This window comes from Epargyreus clarus, unplaced genomic scaffold (genome assembly GCF_041222505.1).
Source record: "Epargyreus clarus isolate Ecla_fem2 unplaced genomic scaffold, WU_Ecla_fem_2.2 ptg000004l, whole genome shotgun sequence".
NCBI classification, from domain to species: domain Eukaryota; kingdom Metazoa; phylum Arthropoda; class Insecta; order Lepidoptera; family Hesperiidae; genus Epargyreus; species Epargyreus clarus.
In genome coordinates, this window is record NW_027332212.1 from 8,746,679 (window position 1) to 8,769,957 (window position 23,279).

Sequence of the window (23,279 nt, forward strand, 5' to 3'; positions counted from 1 at the left end):
ATGAAATTTCCGTACTGGGCCTTATAACTCAAATCGTTTCTTAAGGAGTAAACTCCAAAAAGCAATTACATATTGAAATGTTTATGTGTTTTCCTGTGTGTCTGTTTATTCCCTTTCATCTCCGAAAGGGCTGGACCGATTTTAACAGAACTTTCACTGGCAGTTAGCATAATATTTTAGAAAAATAACCAAGGATCCGCGCTTAAAAAAAATAAAACCCTCAAAAGCGAATATTTACATTTTCAAACAGAAGTAAAGCCACAACTTGTTGTTATTATAACACGCAAAGATACGTAGGTACGTAACTAACATCAAAACAGTCGTTTTCGCTTATATTAAAATTTAATACTTGGCATTTGTAAAATCGCACTTATCTTATGATCTGGGTTTTCTGCACCATCATAATTTCAAATTCTGAGTTTGTAAATTGTAGAGTTGTTTGTAGAAACACTAATTTTATAGATAACTTTGCTTTACAAATTAATTATCTGCAGGTCTATAGTGGTGGACAATTATCTACCTAAATATTTTTAAGCTGACTGGATATTGTCTAAACAGAGTTACGGGATATACCTCTACCTACCTCTTATTTTGGCAAAAACTGTCCTAAGAGTAAAATAATAATTGTATCAATATTATAACTTGAAGGTTATAATTTAAGAAGAAAAATATTGCGTTCGATTCGTATTAGCTCAAACGTATACGTATCGAATAATATGAAGCACGGCGGCTCTTAAAAGTCCGGACGTGACCCAATTCTCGATCAAAAATGGCTCGTGACGCAGCCGGCTCTAATCTTACAATGAACGCACTAAGTGCATTTGCAATCTAAACATCAAACAACATATTAACCATCATACGTCCGCTAACGCACCGACGGAACGTCATATTGAGGTATTTTCACAACGGGAATTATTCGAAGCACGCGTAAGGCCTCATGAATTATTACGATTTTAAAAGGACCGTTTGTAGACATGGTGCTCTATTCACATTCAAGTAGCGGGTGAGGTGCAGAAGACAATGTTTACAAGAATTGATCATAAAATTAGTTGCGAATACGACCGCTGGCGCCGATGGTCTACGAACAATGAAATGTATGGAGATGGCGCCAACCGGCGCTCATAACCTGTGCACGTTGAGTCGTAAAGATTATGGAAATATTTCCGTAGGCGACAATGCTATGCCTCCTTAGCCTTTAGGTATGTCCTTAGTGCGGTTTGGAGTACCCAACAAACAAAATAAACATAACATTAGCCTTTCTCTTCCCGTCACGAAGTCGAAGGAAATACTTGAAAGTTTCCTATGATGGTTATAGAAATACAAACACATATGTTAATATATGTGTCACTACATCGATATTGTACGTAAATTATTACTTGATAACACTATATATTAAAGCAAATTGTAATCCGTGACATATCACGCGTGACATAGACACAATCTGCTATATCTAATTGATATAATACGATAAATCAATATGGTAATATTTACGATGGTAGTTAAATATATTCTTATGCCGCGGCTACAAATAGGCGGGAAGTGTAGAATTTGATACAACAACCTTACTTCGTTGATATGTTGAATTTGATACCTTCATCTGTCTTTAAAATCGATGTGTATTTATAATGTTGCAGGGGGATGCTGGACTCAATCCCTAAATGGTCTTCTGAGATACTCGACAAAGAAAGAAAATAGCATCTAATTCATTTAAATCATATACATTAGCAATAGACTGGATGTAGAGAAGAAAAGTGTCATCCACGAGTTATTACTAAGTAGTAATAAGTTGTTCTGAAATATATGTCAAACATCATCATCATCAACAACAACCCATTGCTGTCCCACTGCTGGGCACGGGTCTCCTCTCATAATGAGAAGGATTAGGCCATAGTCCACCGCGCTGGCCAAGTGCGTATTGGTAGACTTCACATACCTTCGAGATTTTTTATTATCATTTTTTAATAATTTATTTTTTAAAAACTCATTCTGTCAAACATCAATTAATCCGAAATAGAGTCAGTGAAGCTGGGTTTAAATAAAATAAAATAATGTAAAAAAACGTACAATTGTAAACTCTATTAATTAATCAAGGATGCAGTAAAATATTATATAGTTATCATACCTAAATTAATCTGTATTCTATTTTCGTAATTTCCAAAAACCGTCAAGAAACTATTCCAAATGCTATATTACCCATTGTTTTATGCTATAAAGCTTTATCATGACCAACATTAATCAATATCATTTAAGGGCATTACTTAGAGTAAGCACATGCACGAATAGACCTTAACTTTTGTCGTCGTGATAAAGTGTCACGACGTTCAGCACAAACATCATTAAGTCCAACAGATTTCTCAGGTATTAAGTTATTACTGACTTACTGACCTCAGCAATATCAGGGTATAAGTATTAAGGTGAGCTGAATGGTATGCTGAATAAGCCAGGAGTAAGCACTATTTTTTACGGAATTGTACGGTTTTATTTAGTCAAAAGCTAAATTCGCGATAAAATATGAAATTTAAATAATTATAACAAAAGCTGTCTTCTTGTCGGATCCAACGAAAAAACCAATATGTATGATAGATTTATGTGTTTATTTGAACTAATCAACTTATATATTAAGAGATCATTAAAACCCATTGACGTCTTATTTTTAGCAACGTATGTATGTATGAGACATAAAATTATACACGGAACCAATCATAACTTGGTAGCAGTTCAATAGAGTTGCACTAGTTTTAACCAATCATTAGATGGTAAGTACCATAATAAATTTAGTAAACGTACCATATTGAACTCTTAATGAAATATTATGACACCCAAGCTAAATTTCTAATACAGACGAGTATAAAAACTACTAAAACTTGTATTTTGAACGACCATCTGAACGCGGCTCTGTCCGTACCATCCGTGGATTTCAAATAATAATATGCAGAAATTCTTGATAACTCAGGAGTTTACCTGGTTAGCCTGTATCACTAACCTGATATGCATTGCGTGGATTGTGCTTGCAGGACTCTTTTCCAAAATCGATTATGTCGTGTCACAGTAAGCCCATGTAAGCCCAAAAGGCAAAAATATATAAAAACTTTTTTCTAACTTTAAATTCGTACAAATAGACGAAAGTCTGAAAAGCAGTAATTATTTTTATACAGACAGACACTAAAATTGTATTTATATGTATAATAGATTGGTGTCATAGCCGGATTATATTGAATGGACAGGACGGCGTGACGCATTCGGTTTATTAGTCTGTCTGTAGCACACCTTATGTACCTCTTTATAATAGCTTGGCCAATTCTAGGGTTCCGTAGAGAAAGAGAGGTATTCCGTTAAAATAATATTATTATAACGAATACTTTGACAAATAGTAAGAGGTGAAATAAATAAAAAAATAATAAGTTTATGTCAAATTTCGTACACATAGACATTCCTTTTTGGGTGTACATTATCATATTATCCTATACTCTAAATTTCATGGTTCTAGTTTCAGTAGATTAGACTTTGCACAGTAAGTGATGAAGTCCTTATGTATTTTGTCTATGATAAAAATACTAAAATAGCAATCGTTAAACTGCTTGCGCTTATAAAATAAACTTTAAAACAAAACAACAAATAATAATATAATCCCCAAATGTTAGTCAAACACATCCTAATAATGCTGTACCGAGTGAAAAAACACAAGGTTTTAGAAATTTAACAAAAGTAATACAGAAGCGGTACGGAACCCTCAGCACGGCGCGCTACTCGTGCTTGGATTATTATATATTCAATTAATTTACAATAGGCCGATCGAGCGGTATTAATAAAAGAAAGTGGAATAGTGCCTTTAATAGACATTGTCTAACAAATGGGACATGTTAATCGAGTTTACGGCAATATGTCACTGGATATGTATGAATGGAATAGTTTGAAGTCAATGCGAAAATCTGACGTATAATGATGTTGTAGTGTATTTATTTGAGCTTCTATCGATATATTATTATTAATATTATTTAAATGATATGTTACTTAAAAATAGTTTATATCCATAAAAAATAATAATACTTATTCTCATAAAATTTTTAATCATTTATAATAATTGCGGCTCTATTTTAACTAACAACCCGGCATAACCATAAATTATGGCAGTAGTTCTGAAGCAACAAAACCTAGACGTTCCATAGTCAATGAATAACCGCACTAATTATATAGTCAATGTCGCCGTATTCCCTCAAGTCGTTTCACCTACCTTGTCCCACGATTATACAAGAGAGCAGTGAACGAATTTCTCCGCTGAGGATTCCGGGTTTTGTGCCCAGTACGGAAAAAAATTTGTATGCAGGACATGTACTTGCTACGGACCGACCACATTTAAATGCGTCACATGTAACATTTGTACAGGTAAAATTAATTTTTACCTGTTACAAGTTAACTGTGATTGTGGTAGCGTAGTGAATAAATTTCGCATTTAACTAATGCACTAATGTTCTGTGTTCATGTATAAATAATTTTATAATTTACTTTTTTACTAATTGGTGTGAGAAATCACGCAGTCCACCAGATGGTAAGTGGCTACTGCCTTCATGGATCTGTAATCAACCTCAGAAAAGATTAGATAAGAATCTACGGTAGGAACCTGAGGTTGGCATCAGATACGTTGCTAATCCTGAGGACTAAGTTAGAATGCCTCAGATGAGTGTGTCCCCTTCTCACACCTTTCAAAGCGCAACACAGCAGCGATTAACACGCTGTTATTAGGCAGAAACAGGTGTAGGAGTGGTTCCTCCGGAGCCACTAAAGAGACAATAAAGAGTTTATTTTGAAAAACTGATGAAATATTATAAGATCTTGACGCTAAGCTGCAGCGGAGCCAACGTCGACACAAATCGAACCCAGGCGATAACCTATGTACGACATCACATCGAAAAGACGTCAACACGTAACCTACTCATATCCATATTACACGTTCATATAAATTAGTACTTAGTTATCTTAATAGTGAAGTGGCGCTAGTATAACATCAATTAGCATGGAAATAGCGACGCTACGTAACAATAATTAGTTAATATTATTATTAGTCTGTCTGTTTGTTTGTTTGTTTCGTTTTTTAACTTTTTTATCAAATATTTTTTTGGAATATACATTGAATGAAGGGTTTTAGTATCCCGGCATAATAAAAATGATACATTTACGAAATATTAAGCATAATTATTGCTTGAAATAAACTACTGAAAAAAAATCGATTATAATCATATTTTTTTTAAAAATTACCCGTTTTAGGTATAACTATGTTAGATCACCAATAAGTCATAAGTATACATTCATATGTATTTCTGATTCAATTAGACATAAATTACTATGCTTTAGCGTAGTAACTATTGAATATAATATCAATTATTAAATTACATAATAACAACAGAGTAAAGTTAAGGTAGGAATAAACGTATGTTACACTATAAATAAGCCCGCGACAGGACGCGTGTATTGCGGTAAATAATGTATCGTGCAATAATTTCTTCAGCGACATAGACACAACTGACTATATCTTATTTATTATATCATTATGATAAATTAATATTATGTATTATACCAAAATACTTAGTACGAACTAAACTGTCATTTGCTTGAAGAAAAGCTGTCGTGCATCACTAAGATAACGAAACAAACAAACGTTTTCTACACTCGCAGCCCGTATATCTGTCTGGGATCGAACCCGGGACCCTCTGCGCGTCAGACCGGTATGGTGACCGCACCGCCACGCGGGTCGTCAAATATTTGCGAAGATATTTGCAAAGTACAGACGAAAACGCACGAATGTGAGTATGTAATAACCTGTTTGGATATATTTGGTACTCGACATGAATATTCCTTGTTCATCGAGCGGTGTCGGTTTTTTAATGCACATCAAAGGATTATGCGAATGTACTTAATTTTTCGGCAAGTTACGTATTTGGGGGATCACTCGTATTTATCTAAATTTTGGAAAATTATTAGAACTCCGCTACTAAGGTCTCCAGGCCTCCAAATACGACTTTAGAACATTACAAATACACAACGGAGATAGGCTTAGTGAATCTCACGCGCTCAGTCAGATTTTTAAGTCTAATCGCGTGCAATTCATTTATATTTTCGAAAATAATTAGATATATATCGGTATTTGCTGTCGACATCGCTAGTTCAATCGTAGCTGCAGTGCATTCTCACCAAATTTGCTTAGAGCGGCGCAATGGCGCCAGTCCACTTTCCAAATAGCCTTCTAGTCTCGCCTGTGACCTTTTACGTGTACACTTGCCTTATGGGCCGTGATCCACTCCTAGCAGATTAAACAGATACAGTTACTGTCGAAACAATCGTATCTTGCCTAACATTGTAGACTAACGCTACTTTCTCAATAGATTTAGATTATTTTGTTATCCTACCGCCTGTTGTTAATAATCGATCTGTCCAATTTGGCTACAAAATATCGACCTATGATAATTTCTTCACATTCCCATTAATAATCTATTTATGCACTTTTTACCTACCAAGGATCGAAAAATGGTCGAATATTAAACTTAGGTAGGCAAAACATTGGATGTCATCGTCAACCCATTACTGTCCCACTGTTAGCCACGGGTCTCTTCTTAAATGACAAGGATCACTCATAGTTCACCGCGCTGAATAGTTACATTTCACATACCATTGTTTTAATAAATCAGAGATACATGCCTGGGATTTGAACCTTGGACCCCTCTATCGAAAGGCCGAGTTTTAACCACTCAGCTATCGCGGTTTTAAAAAAAACATTGGATAGATTCATTATTAATTTATTAATAACAAGCAATACCAGACAAATTTCGACAAATTTCGACAAATAACAAGCGATCGTCAAATTTCGATCTTTATTAGGTAAAATTGGATGGATTGAATATTAATAATTTACGCAAACTAAATCTTAGTATAGCAAGTCTTAGCGCCACAAGGTGCCGTGGTTATCAATAGATCAATAACTTTATTAGTTAGTTCAAGTTCAACAAGTTCATACTCTTATCGAAACATTAGTTCACTCTACCTGAAATAGGTACTTGTTCAAAGTTTACTTGATAACCTACCTCGTTAATAAACATATCGATAACATATACATGTTATCGATATGTTTATTCTATACAGTTTAGTCTATACAGACTAAATAATACTTAATTATAAATTACAATTATTCCAGATTTCATAGTGTAGGAAACTATTTCTGCCGTATAACAGTAGTAGTAGAGCGCTGTTGTGTTATGTACCCTTACCATGAGTACCCCTAGCGAATTTTGTCAGAACTTTGAAATTGTATGGTATGGTATACGTAAACAAATACCAAAACAGTCATATTTGTCAAAACGTAAAAACTCATGGTAGGGGTACTGGTTTGAAAGGTGTGGTATGGGTGATACAGTAACATAAGGTGTTCCAATTTAGTTGTAAATGATACCAATGCATTTTAGGCTAACTTCATATCATCGCTAATGCTGTCTGAGGTTGATTACAGTTGTCACTTACGATCATTTATGATACAGTCCGCTAGGGGCGCTGATTGGAAATGTATGGGCAAATACGTAAACAAATACAAAAACAGTCATTTTTGTAAAAACTCATACTAAGGGTACAGGTTGACCGCATGCATTTAATTATTTTAATATAAAAAACAAAGGACGCTTTTACTGAATGATATACCCATATATAAAATATAATCAGGCATGTTATAGTTGTGAATAAATGGAGCAGTTATATTAAGAACATTATAGTAACATTATATCAAATTTAATACCTATAACGTGCAAAGATAGCGATAATGGTTCGTCGACATGAATATTAGCTAGAATACTACAGATTTGTTCTGAATGCCTGGTTTATTATAAATATGATTATACTCATATATTAAAAATACTAAATGATTTTATGTATACAGCCATCCGTCTGCCATCATAAATCTACTATGAAACTATGATGAGACTATAGTTGTTTATGGCTCTTTTTTATAATATAGGATTAGCAGACGAGCATTCAGTCCACCTGATGGTAAGTGGCTACTGCCATTCATGGGTATCTGTAATCAAGCCCAGATAGGATGAGATATTCCTACCTGAGGTCGGCCACAGATGCGCCGCTACCCGTGAGAATTAAGTTGGAACGCATCGAAAAAGTATGTATGGCACTATTATGGCATTAGACCACATAACCAAATAGTAACAGAACAGAATTTCCACCTAAGGATGACCATACCCCTCAAAGAAAAAGAAGAATACTAGAAAAAGTGGTAAATGGAAAACATTAGTTATAAAGAATTTTGACAGTCGATTTAATTAGTATTTTATCAATATTAAGCACCTACACTACATTCCCCAGCAATATCGTCATAGATTTGAACTAGTCTGCGAATGCGTGTGTATAGGTGCACCGAAATTACATTTTCAACGTAGTGTGCCCATCAAACGCGCAAAACATGTTTACCACATGTAACAGCCAAAACCATTAACCGTTGAGTTAACAAGCTTAATTCAAGTGCAATGAAGTCATACTTATTTACGTATTTCCCCTTTAACTTCACAGCGTCGCATAACGCGTTGATAAATGAAAATGCAAGCACGCGTAATTTCAGATGCACCGACGCCCACTGCATATGCGAAGCTATACGCAATTCTCGCCACTCGCGTCAATGATATTGTGTCGATATTTCACGACACAGGAATTTGTTACTTTAGTTACATTCAGTTTACATTTTCGAGATAACACTGTTCAACGCATTCTAAATTAAACGTAGATAAATTAAAATGCATGCACGCTAAACTTTACGCAACTCTCGGCGTGACGTCAATGATATTGTTCCGATATTTCACGACCCAAGAATTTATTAGTTTACCAGTTCAATAATTTTAAGAAAACGATGGTTTGCGCATTCTAAAATAATAATAAAACGCTGGTAAATGAAAATGCAAGTACGCTGAACTTTACGCGATTCTCGATATTGCGGTCTGTATTTCACGACACAAGAGTTTATTACTTTACCGTCGCATTCAGTTCATTATTTCATATTATTTTTTTCATATATATTTGATACATTTGAAAATAATAATAAAAAGCTGATAAACGAAATACAAATACGCTTTTATTCTTCTCGGCATTGTCGACAAAATTATTCCGATATTTCACAATACAAAAAATATTTAAGCGATGTATTCAATTCCTTTAGTTGAGGACAATGTTTTACGCCTTTTAGAATAATAATAAATTACACGTAACTGAAAATGCAAGCACGCTAAACTTTACGCAATTCTTAGCAGCGACGTCAGTGCCGTTATTGCGTCGACATTTTACGATGCAAGAATTTGTTACTTTGCGTTACATTTGTTAAACAATTTTGAGACAAAAGTTTACCCATTGTTAAGATAAACGCAGTTTTCAATTTACTAATACTAATAATAATTTTAGTAATCCGTCTCATTTTAGATTATTTCAAAAGCTGTAAAAAACCTGTATTTTATATACGCATTGAAGCAGCATATTTATCATAGGATATGAAATTCATCCCTTTAAAGATCCATGTAAACCTTTAAGATATATGTTTTATAGCAAAAATCTAAAAATATATTTACTAATAATTAATTCAAGAGATAATTAAAATATAGGATTGAAATACCAACAAATAACTGTTATTCCTAGAACGAATATATAACGTCAATTACCGTAGGTTGTATTTATTATATTTTGCTCAATAATACGCAATGAGCGTACCAACAAAATGTGAAGTGCTAAAGTAACGAGTGGACTAGATATAAACACACTCCCGCGGGCATTCACGATCCACGCTATAATGTTGTGTGAAATGAAATAGGCCGCAACTTGTTACATTACCCACTTTGTGGCGCCAACCACGTAAACAAAATAGATCAGATTTTATACAATCCAATGAAGCTTTTAAACGATCATATTGCTTTCATACGATGGAATTTAAGTCACAACAACTCCATTATCGTTATGCCGTATTTCTGCCTTACATCACGAAATTGGGTGTATGTGTTTATGTGCGTGTGTGTGTGGGCATGAATATTTGTGTGTGTTTGTGTGTGCAAGGCGCGTGCGTATGAACATACGTGCGTGCATGTTAATAAAGGGGCATGCACGGATTATTTATCAATTTTAATTAAAACCGTTAAAAGCGTAGTATATTTTATTGAGTTTACATTTGTCATCATCAACCCATTGCTATCCCACTGCAGGGAACGGGTCTCCTCTCAGTATGAGAAGGATTAGGCCATAGTCCACTGCGCTGACCAAGTGCGAATTGGTAGACTTCATATACCTTTGAAAAGATTTTTTAGGTATGTACGTTTCTTCCCGTTTTTTTTTAAAGGAAAAAATTTAACACGCACATAACTTTGAAAAATCGGAGGTGCGTGCCTGGAATTTGAACCTCGGACCCCTCGATCAAAAGACTAAGTTTCTTAACTACTACTACCACTGTTTATATTTGTATAGCATACTAATTTACGGTGTCTTCAGTAATTAAACAAACTTAAAGACAATGGCTACTTACTCGTAAAACCTTAATTAAAATGAACTAATTCCGTGGCTCATGCACTTGGCATGAAATCACCGTTTCGCTAGATTAGTGTGCATTACAGAATCTAAATACTACATTTGTTTCAAATGGTCCGACGAATTTACAGTAAACTGCACTCGTGGCGCCGGCGTCTAATTCCACGTCCTTTATTCACGTCTGTATAATAAACAAAATTGAAGTGTCTGTCCGTAATCTCGAAATAGTTTGCGAAGCTCATCATTTTCACAAAAGACTAAATTATTTCATAATAGGCTATAAAATCCTTCATGTTTTGACTATAGATGTACCGTTAATCGAAATTAGGTGCTGCTGTGTTTTTTTTTGTTGTGTGGTCATAGCCATTTGAAATTAGCCCTCAGAACAGTAGCAAGTCATTTGCGGCAACTTATCAGTAGTAACTCATATGTGGATGTTCTGAGGTAGATATACTGGTTCTGAGGTAGTTACTTAGGGACGAAAGAAGAATGCCACACTGCACAAATTCTTATGCTTCATCTGACAAAAGTTAAGTAGAGACTTTTAGTTATCAATTTTCGTATTTTTAAGACTGTTTATTATTTGAAACGAGCAATGACTTGACAAAATCCGACTTACTTTTTATTACGATTTGAATGAAAATAAATATTTTTATCTTAAAATATAAAGATTTTTTGTTTAAAAAGCTATGGTTTACACGGGCAAACCCGCGTGAAAAGCTTTATTGTATCAAACTACATTGGTGGCGGCGTCTTGTAATGTCTCCGTACTTTATTTACAAACTAAACTTAAGACTGAAGTGCCTATCTTTGACGAAATGACGCGGTTGGCAAATATTTTTAAATGCATCTGCAGTTGCATTTCAGTTTGTCAATATTTATTTTAGTACGAGTATATTGCAATGGTTTGAATTTGATATAGATAAAACTGTTTGTTGATTTTAATATTGTATAAAGTTGTAATTAGACTAGATAAACATTTCTTTTTTTTAATGCACCTAATATAACGTACCTAAGTAGCAAAAGAACGTGCAGGGCATCTGCTAGTAAGTGGTAACTGCCGCCCATCGATAATCAAACCCAGATAAGATTAGTCCTACTTGAGGTTAGTCACAGATCCGTTTCAACCTTCTGAGGACTAAGCTACAACCTCTCGAATAAGTTCATATGTTCATATGTCTTATCACAATAAAGTAGTGTAGTTCATGTGTCTTATCACATTCTAAGTAAAATTAATTTTGTAAAAACGCATTTGATTTTAAAAAATTGCATTTATCTAAAAAAGATATAAATGAAAAAAATAGGCATGACGTTCGAAGCTTTTGTATCTAAAAGAATGTAAACTTCTTCTGATTTAATAAAAAAATAATTTTCTTAATTTATTTACTTGAGACAATATTTCCGAAATAAGTCTGGATAGCAAGCATATTTAAAGAATATGCTGAGAGAGCAACGACCAAAGCTGACGTATGGATAAGTTCGTGTACACATTTCAATGTTTATATTCTTATACTAATAAAGTTTGTGTCTTCACCCACTTTAAAAAAAATGTAATTTGCACCTTCATTAAAAAGGACAGTGGCGCCATCTTTCGAAAATTGGTCGTACTAACTTAGAAACCTTCGTGGGCTGATGCACAACAACTTTGCTAAAGATCATCACATGATCAAATGCATAGTTTACGATTCTATAAAGGACGGTAGCAGTGATAGCCTAGTGGTTAAAAAACTCAACCTCGTGATTGAAGGGTCCGAGGTTCAAATCCCAGGCACGCACCTCTGATTTTGCAAAGTTTTGTGCGTATTAGAAATTAAATATCACTTGCTTAAAACGGTGAAGGAAAACATCGCGAGGAAACCTGCATACCTGAGAAATCTTAAAAACAAAGTTTTCAAAGGTATATGAATGTCTACCGATACGCTATGACCAGCGCGGTGGGCTATGGCCTAATCCTTCTCATTCTGAGAGGAAAGCAATGGGTTGGTGATAATGAAAGGACATACAGACAAACATTAATTTTTATATATTTAGTTTAGATATGAAAATCCTTCCGATGCCTCCATTTGTGCACAAAGGCTGTCGCCGCGCCGTCGCGACGCCGTCTTTTGTTTGCACCACACATGTTTTCTATTTACGCAACCTTTTGTACTGCTCCAATAAACATGCCGAAACGCTGAAATCAAATCGCTTAACATACAAACACACTTAACTAATGAACACTTTATGATGTGACTCAACGAATAACCTCAGTTTCAAATAGATTAACTTTGATTAAATAACGCTTTCTGCTCACAGCCCCACACTAGGATTCCCTGTATCGTGGGTGCTATGGACACACACAGAGACAAATGCACAAACACCCAGACCCAGAAACAGAAATCTAAATTCATCACTTAGATATCTGTCTGGCCGGGTATCGAACCCGGGACCCTCTGCGCGTCAGACCGGTATGGTGACCGCTCCGCCACGCGGGTCGTCACGCGGGATTTCTGGAAGGATTTTTAGACGAAGGATTTTTTTTTACATAGAAGAAGCAAATAAGCTTGCAGTGTACGTGGTGAGTGGCTAGTGCCGCCCATAGACATGTGATCAATTGGCACATAAGAGTAGCAATGCACGCGAGGTTGGCAACATATGCATTGCTAACCTGAAGACTAAGTTAAAAGGCCTCTGATAAGTTTGTCTTCCTTACCACACTCTTTAAACTGGGACACAGCAGCGCTTAACACTGTTGATATTAGGCAAAAATAGGTGTGCCGATTTTATTTTGGAGTCGAACCACAAAGGAGTCTACCACCTTCATAATGTGCAGATGAGGTAATCTTAAGGTGATTTAAGATCAACTGGTAGTTTGACTTGTATAACGCTATCTAACACCTATCTCTACCTTAAACAGACAGTATGTGATTTAATTAATCGAAAATGCACTAACAAAGGTACAAATAGAAACCGTTTGGTAACAGACTTTAAGCATAACAAGCAGGTCAACAAATTGTATACCAACCCGAATTCTTAAAAAACAGCTAACATTAACTCTCATCGACTACTATAAGATAACATAAACTGACACATGTTATATCTACTAAAAACTAAAACAAAACAGAAGCGAAACAATTGACAATAGTGACACTGTTTTCCCCTCAAGCGTCTTCAATAACAGTATGAGGAAATTCCGGGATACTTTACTATCCAGCAGAAGAGTGATAAAGTAATAAGTTCATTGCAATTCTCTTGCACTCACGTACAAGTATTGCAACGGGAATTACGTCAAACTACGCCTTACATAATATTACTGAACACAAAATAGAATTGCATACGCATTCAGTACAATTTTATTACTTTGTTTCGCAATATTTCAGTGTATTCTTAGAATTATGTATCGGGTAGTGAGAGGTGAAATGATCACACTTGTGAGGTATTCCTGAAACGCTAAAATTGATTTTTCACAATTTGTATCTCAAAGCTGGTAGTAAAATAAAATAAAATTGTTATATGGGATGAAAAAGATATAGGAAGAAAACTTTGATTCACGATGTACAAATTGAATCAAATAAGATTAACAAGCTCCGAATTAGCCCCACTATTAAATCCCCAGCTTATTAGTATAGGAAACATAAGCATATTAATTTGCCGAACTTCTTACATTACATTTACGAATACGTATACATCTACGAATACACATGTATGGACATCAACAAGCTAAGAATGTTTAGTACAAAACGAAACCGAACTAACTCTATTACTAAATAATGATTAAAACCTCAACATTACAAGACTTCGATACGTGTTCACGTCTAATTTCTAAATTATGATAGCAACGAGCATGTAGCCACACGGCCGTATACAATGGGACAGTCCTGGACCAGTTCAATGTCGATTTATTGCGCACAGACCGTGTGGTCAATCCGTCTAATTCAAGCACGTACTATTATCCCATGAGTGTTGATTTATCGAAGTCCCCAGACTATCGTATTTCATCAGCTCAATAATGTCACAGCAAAGGTTGTGTACGCGCAGGAACGTATTGAGACGTTGTGAAACGTCTGAATAAAACATGCCACAATTGTTTTTCCGCTAATGGGCAATCGTTTTCTTTTACTTATTGCACAATTCAAAGTCTACGTTCTATTCGTGTATTGCTGTCTCTCATAATATGCAATCTCATAGTAGTCGTACCTACTACGAATTAATGCGACATACCTAATTCTAAAATTCTAATTCCAAAAGGTCACTTAAAGTTTAATTATACAAAATTTATAGGATAAAGGTAAACATCAGATAATATGCATTAAATATAAATATGCATTACGCGTCGATTAATATTTAGAGGCCGCAATTGGCCGGCCGCATAACTAGCCGTTTGCCCCACAATACATCAGTCCTATAACGATATATTCAAATGCCACTTAATACAAAACACGAGCCGGTTTGATCAAAAGATTAATGTTTGACGTAATTCAGAAAGGGCTTGGCGCCACCGCTCGCTGGCCGCCGCGGCGAGTCACGTACGGTAAGCACCAAACGACGCCCCTATTACTCAGGATAAGCTTGCCCACTAACCGCGATCGCCTAATGCCGCCTTATTAGCCAACATTAAAATAATAACGAGGACTCGTTTGCGGTCGGCAGCGCGACAGCTATTCCATTCATCCCATTTAAAATTACATCGCACCCGCCATACCAAACGCAAAATACCCTTGCACTCAGGTTGACGTATGAACGCGCTCGCACGCCCGAATTCACCGACGCACTCACCGATCATTCAATTTGAGAAAAGTTACTCCCCGCATAAAGAGCGAGAACTTCAAAGTTAATTTTCGCGGGCGCAGAACGGGGAAAAAGGCGCAAACAAAATTATGCGGTGGAGGAATGCATTGCGAGCGCAGGGACACCGATCTCACGAAAATAAAACATCGATTGTACGCGGCATCGGCGTGCACAAAACAAATTCCTCGGAGGCACATGCAGCACACTGAATTAGATACACTCGTGATCGACTGGTCGGCGATGCGATGTCCGATGAACCGTGAACGCCTCACGCCAGAACTTGAACACACGCACCGCTCCTTGGGGATTGTGTCCATAGGCTGGTTTCACATGGAAATGTTCCCGTCCATACATCAATCTATCTATCCTTTGACTTAATTTTAAGCAATTACTACTACGAGTTCTGTTTGTACATGTATATTACTTGAATACTTAGGTAAAATAATAACTTAATTTTTAAATACAATACCGATGTGTCAATAATAAAATGCATAGTTATGTTCTCAAATTATAGTACATGGCAGATATATTGACGAGCTTCTACTCGCGGTTCCGACCGCATTTTTTGACACCGACATCATATATGAAAAGTAGAATATGCCATTTGTCTGCTTTTTTTTCTTCTTTTCCATAAAAGACTGGTCAAAATTGATTAAATCTTCAACATACACCTAAGTTTTCATTAATAGCATTTTATTTATCACGTCTTGTAAAGTAGGTAGGCTATAGAATATGACTATACTTCGAATTATATGGAACATAAACAATACGAAATCATATCACATATAATACCTATGCGATAATTAACTATGGGTCCTACTTTAAACATAACACACACGTTTTTCTCAACAAATATAGAGCCTTATATATTATTTTGTTATAAACATAAATTTGGTTGATAAAAATGTTTAGTAGGTACACAAAAATACTTATATAGGCTACAAGAAACAACTGTATATGTACAGTTAATAAACGATCGCATATAGTTAATACAAACATAGTCTTACAATGTAAGCGATTATTAAGAAACCCCGACCTACCACACAGCGAAGAAAGTAAGTAGCAAGTAATAACAATATCCATTATCGTAATGTGTACAAAACTTTATTGCTCCCAACAAAAAATATAGACACATTCGTAAATCTATTCAACTCTACTTCGGTTTAAGGTCGATACTAGCATGACTGTACACTTCCCGTATACAGGCGTGAAATTTATTTTAACTTTATTACTTCAGCACCTGGCAAGGATTCAATTAAAATTATCACTTTTACGTCCCATAAGGCTTAACGCGTTTATTAAAAATAAGATAACTTATATAATTACGACACGACCAAGGTTCCTCAAAGGTAACCCCGAAACTAATTTTATGCGTTTTATAGTTACGAGCCGCAGATAGAATTTACGACTGCCTTACCTCCATAGAGCACAACATAACTCCTATACATTGCGCATCACAAGATATTTCCATTAAATTTATTTTTAAAATAAAAATCAGGGATGGAAGTAAGTGGTCTATTCGAGTTAAAATGTCAAAAGATAAACCCGATTGCTGGAGTGGTTTGCCGGCCGCCGTTAATAACATTAATTTATTTATAATTTTCTTAATACGTAGGTAGGTAAAGTGAATTGAGGACGCGCTCGGCTAATCAATTAACCAGACAGCGAACAACGAGATTGTTTACTCATCGGGAGCGTTCTCGAGACGCGGATTTCGCGGTGGCCACCGAGAAAACGTCTCGAGAAATAATGAAAAAGACGGGTACGTTGACATCGGGGATATTTGCTCGCAAAAAATGCGTGTGTTGTAAGCATCGTTCGCTAAAAAGGCGCGCAGACGGCGTCGCGGCGACGGGTCGACGGCCGCGCCCGGAATAACCAGGACCAACAGCTATATTTGCAGCAGAGAGCGGGCGCGGGGGGAGCAGCAGCGCGTGCCATTTCTGCACCACCGCCCGGTGCATCTGAGTAATGCCATTGTAATGCTCTCGATATATCCGACGCTGTGGACGCGGCCGCAGACGCGCTGTCGACGCGGACCACGCCGCACCACAACATCTCGCTCAGCATGTCAAGAACTCACCAAAAATGCGGAATGGATGTACCGTAGCATGCAAAACAGTAATGCATGAACAGATGACAAAGTTCATTGTCTGTTTGCAGCATTAGCATACATTTGGTAACCAGAACCATATTTTTGTTTGCCGAGGAATTCGCTGATTTGAAATTGTCGATAAACCTCATGTTTTTGTATATATCGTAATTGTACGACCGTACGTACGATAAAAGTACATACATAGGATACGTACATATCTTTCTGGCATTATAATGTCACAAAAGTCTTGTCAATTCTATGTAATTGAGAATAAAAAACATTCCAACCAATTTCCAAAAATAATGAAACCTACGTCATGAATCTCATGACTGACATGAATCAATTCGAATTATTGAATAAATGTCAAACGCAGAAACATCAAAACTTAAAAATATACAAACTTCCAAGAAATCTCTAGCTACGAATAAACCTAGATCGTAATAATAGCGAAGTAAACAGAAGACTGTATGCCATTTGTGTCTTTTAATGAAGAACATAATTATGAATTACGATTTCGCGTCGCAATGGATGATTATCCAGATCGAATGCTCGCTCGGAGCGTCCATGTGTGAGGTAATGATGAGAATCAGCCGTGGGAGCCGCGGCCCGCTTGTCCACCGTCATTTGTCATCGCCGGTTCCTGTCACTTCGCATGTACGCATGCTTTCTCACATTGCAATTACCTTTTAAACCCGATGGATTCGCCGATTCCACAGAAAAAGTTATAAACGATGAGGCGACAATCGCAACAAAAACTTAAACGAGCCCGCGAGAAAATAGGCAACGTTTAATATCTCATTAATAATATTAAAGTGCCAGCCTCGTTATTCTCTAGAGGTTATTAATTCGTTAATGTATTCTATTCGAACACATGTTATAATTTATTCAATTAATGTGTCTTCAATAAATGAGTATTATTGACCAAAACTGTCCAAGTGTCGTGTTACAGCGGAGCCGAAACACGAAAATGGCATATTAATGACGATCAAAAAGTCTACACATAGAAAAAAATAATAAACTTATACGTCGTACAGTCGATTTCCACATGTGCGGACAGTTTTCGCGACAGATGGCCCGTGAGTCACTAACCTGTTGCCGGCGGTATAAGTTTTCAATATAATTAAGACGACATCATCTATAAATCATTGTGTACTATATAATAATAATTTTGAGTCATATCTATATTTATATGATGCTGTAGATTAGAGAGGCCAAGATTATGAAGGAAACGTGCTTGGTTGATTAATTATAAACTGATCTTGCCTTGTTATAACATTCGCTGTCATCGGCTTCGTCTGAGTGCATTATAAATCCCGATCCCAAAATAATCCCACCTTGTATTCGCTTCGGCGGTCCGAAAAATAGATCCAAGAAAGATGTCAACCGCTCCTAGACTAGACGGTTAATAGACATCTTCTATTAAATTACGTCACTGGTTGAGAAATTTTAATTCGTCAGCTATTTATACACGTAGACGATGATAGAAAATAAAACATTTTCTGTAAAGAAAAAGCAAGATGCGAAAGAGTTGAAAAGGAACGTCGAAACTTTCTAACTCTCGAAGAGTACAAATATAAGTACGTGTGACTCATGTTAAACAAGAAAAAGAAAATATTTTTTATGATTATTAAGAAATTTTTACCAAGACTTAAGAACATCTAGAAAAATCATAAAAAGTCATATTGAGAGAAATCTTAATTGCGAGGACGGCGATTGAGCTAAATTTACGAAGATGTAACTGTACGCAGCATAAAGTTCCGGTTTAGAAAATAGAAAATATTCGCTTCCTAGCAACAAACCTTAGGTTAGTGATAGCTAGATGACATCAGTCAATGGATATTATGGCTATACAAAAATGACATCACCGGCTTATGAAATGGAATTGAATCGACAGCGTGACGAGCGTGAGATGGGCTTTAACGTGAAAATGACGTTGCTTGTCGATCGTTTAGCACTCAGATCATCTGATATTAGTGGCGTGACTAAAATTCGCGACATAGATGGTATCCATTTGATCAGCGAAATCAAATAAGTTAATAAATTAATTTATTATTATTTTATTTAATTAGGATACTATCACTGTAACTTTACTCTCTTCGATACATTGGTAAATTTATGAAAAACCCGCCTGAAATAGATAACCTTATTTTTTTCTTCGCCAAAACTATCGAATAATTTTGAAAATCACATGAAAATGAACTATCAAACTCATTACGACGATCGAGATGATTGTCTTTGTCAGCTTAATGCCCAAAAAGGTATAAAATTGTTAATGAAAATTGCATTGCTTTCACGAGTCCTCAGAAAATCCACATTTAACTACTAGGTAGATAAGAAGTAGGTACTACGCACAAATAGTAAGTTAAATGTAAGAAAAACTTGGGACACTGTTAAACAGAAGTCGAAAAGAAACAAACAATGCCTTCGTTCCCATTACGAACTTTGGCTAATTAAACGTGATCCAGTCTAGTCATTAATATCGTCTGAGGCACATCATCTAGATTGATAACAGACTACCGCTATCGCGATGCTCTTTAGTTTGTTGGATCATAGACAACTTGTTGAAACCTCATATTTTGGCTCGTAACGACATAATGTTAATAAACGTGTAATATCTAGCAGCACTTTTGTATTATCCGTATTTTAATTGAGCTTCCTCAAGAAGAAAGTTAAGAATCTGATGGCCACATTCGCTTTTGATCCTCTGCAACAGCAGATAAATCGCCAATTTTTCTTTTTGGGACAATTTTTGATTTCCGCTCAATTGTTATATTTTTGATTCTAATTCATTCCATTTCCTTTCCGATGCCAGATTTAAAAGTAGATTTCCGATAGACACATTTTTCGTTCAAAATTATTGTTGGTCGAATTAATTAATTTGCATGCTTGCATCGTACATTACTGTTTGCAAAAAATGTACCTAACATATAATGACATTCGCAAGCCCTTATTAAGGAAAATAAGCTTTGCCAATGCAGTTCTACTCACAGTTAATATCTCCAGGGCAGGTCTTGCAGCACCTGCCCGGCAGCAGCACGGGTGTGTCGCAGGAGGGCTCAGGGCACTCATTCTTTATGTTCCGACAGTGCACCTTTGCAACCACCCGCCGCTTCTTCTGGACCTGAGGACGAAAGAATCAATGGAACCACTTGTTTTGAAAACAACCATCGGTTTAAAGATATTTAATCATTTTTTTTTTCATATTTTCCAAGTACATGTGTGAAAAATGTTGAGCTAATTGATGTTAGAACCGTTAAGAGTCAAGTAAAAAAACACTTCGTCTGTCTTTGTTGAAATGGTTGAGTATAATTATAATGATAACATGGACAACGATCCTGATAGAAAATTTTCGAATTTAAATTTTACCTATCTATCTATAGGAAAATTGTTTTATTTAAATAGTAGTTATTCACTTTCTCTCCCCTTTCTACTTCATTTCCTACTTCTTTCTTGGACTCTCTCATCTACTTCCTTACTGACTCGCTCTGGCTATTTCTTTCTGTTTTGCACATTCTCCTTCTGTTCCCCTCTGTCTCTCCCCTTTCTCTCCATTCATCTCATTCTTTTTCTTATTAACCCAAATCCTAACATAATAAACACATAATAAGACCATAAGCTATATAAAGTTACGCTTTCTACATATAACTTTTGGCTGATTTAATGTAAGATATACTACCGTATCAATCGGCGGTAAAGATGCAAAACAATACTGATAATACGTACCGATATACACTCACATTTGATGCAGTACATGACGCCGAAGGGCGGGCCCAGGTCCGCGAACCATGTTGAACCCAGCTCCTTCGCTTGTTTCCCGAACTGACATTCTGTAACAAGGAAATGCCAATAAGCAAGATTTTCCGCAAATACACATATTTAAATGCACATAAAAAAGTTATCTATTATTAGAATAACTTTAGTATTTGTTGTACAAATGCCTTCGTTCCTTATTTAATCCTGATTTTTAAAAGCTTCTTTAGTACTTAGTTCTCTGTTGAATAAGGAAGTCTTGTAAACCCATACCCATAGATACATACATATGGACCCAGCGGTTAAAGCTGATTTTGGTCAATCATCTGTTATTAAAGTTTTATTAAGTTCACGTTGAACGAATTCTAAGAAGCAAATCTATTAACTGAATACTAGAATATATAATGCCATCAAAAACAATGCTTGTAAAAAGATCCAAGTCTCGCCATTCAGTTCTTCTACCGTAAAAAGTTTTGAGATCTATGTAAAACCAAGCCGATAAATGTATGCAGTCTCTACTTAAGGGACCTTCTGTCTTAAGGTATTATCTCACTATCTAACCTAACAACATCTCATGGGACCATACCAATATTAAAAATCTTTTATGTTCTAAATAAATTAACGTGGCAATCGTACTGCAAGTCACATTGTGTTTTCATCTTATCATATCGCATCACACAGGTAACATTAGTACGATTGCCACGTCGATTTATTTAGAACATAAAAGATTTTTAATATTGGTATGGTCCCATGAGATGTTGTTAGGTTAGATAGTGAGATAATACCTTAAGACAGAAGGTCCCTTAAGTAGAGACTGCATACATTTATCGGCTTGGTTTTACATAGATCTCAAAACTTTTTACGGTAGAAGAACTGAATGGCGAGACTTGGATCTTTTTACAAGCATTGTTTTTGATGGCATCTCATTCCTTTTTGTAGATATTTCTACTCTTTTCCTTTCCGGTACCTTCTACTAGTTGAATCTCAACAACAGATTTTTTAAAGCCAATTAAATTTTTTTAGTTAGTCTTTGTAGTTATGTAAATAATCTTGCCATTCATCATCACTTTCATTCGAACATGACAATAAATTAAATCTAAAAAAGTTACTATTTTGACAACTGAAATTATTCCCATTATCCTCAGGAAAAAACATCTCTACTGATTGTGATTTATTTATTGTGATTTAACGTGTCTTCGTATTAAATAATCGACATCCCTTACTTTCTTCTGAATATCCGACAAAAATCATTGGTAATCTTTTACTGACTTCGTCGGACTCCGGTTTTTGATATAAACCACAGTATTTACTGCTCTTGCTCAAATTCGTTTCAATTTATAATAGAATTCTGATTTCTGAAATGAAATGAAATATTTATTTAATAATGATAACATTCGTTTTAGACTTCTCGCATTTACAATAATAGTTCTGTTAGCTGTTTCAACCACAACAATTTGTTTAGGGGTATATAGTATCGCCTTCTGATGTAGAATTCCATTTGTTGATAAGAAAATATTGAAAGCTCTATTACAAAATTTCGTCCCACTATCTGATCTCATACATTTGTTCAACTTGCTAGTTCCCTTTTCAACACTTTATATTTTTGAAATTTCCTAAAGACTCACTCTTATGTTTTAGAAAATAAACATTTATCGTGTCATTCGAGAATAATAGTCGATAAATAATAACATGTACCTTGAACCGTTGAGTGAAGTAGCTTCCATGGGACCACATAAATCTGTATGTACGATCTCCAGTATATCGTTCGTTCGCGTTCAGAGGTTTGGAAATGGTTTTTTACTAGTCGTCATATCCGTCGTAATGTTCACATTATCAAGACCAGTCACAATATTCTTTAAAATTCGCATATATTCCGGATTAATATGGGCTAGTCTTCTATGCCAATATTTATTTGACATTGTCAAATTACATATCGGTGATTTCACAAATTGTTTAAATTTATATATACCATTTACGTTGTGGCCAGTTGCGATGATATTATCCATAGAGTTACTAATAGTGCAACCGTTTTTCAAGAAATTAACAGTAAATCCTTTTTCAGTAAGTTTACACACCGCTAACAAATTCATACTTAAATTATTAGTCTGCACTTGTCTTCTGCATT

The 23,279-nt window shown here is 35.5% G+C and overlaps 1 protein-coding gene across 1 annotated transcript in view; it reads right to left on the reverse strand.

The window, feature by feature from the left end:
• The window catches only part of sog (chordin short gastrulation), a 133,926-nt gene that overhangs the window by 43,889 nt on the left and 66,758 nt on the right, over positions 1-23,279 (reverse strand). The window contains exons 2-3 of the mRNA XM_073093123.1: positions 21,128-21,231; positions 20,393-20,525 (exon numbers count right to left, since the gene is read on the reverse strand). Of these exons, the coding sequence (XP_072949224.1) occupies positions 20,393-20,525; positions 21,128-21,231 (237 nt within the window). The remainder of the gene's footprint in view (positions 1-20,392; positions 20,526-21,127; positions 21,232-23,279) is intronic.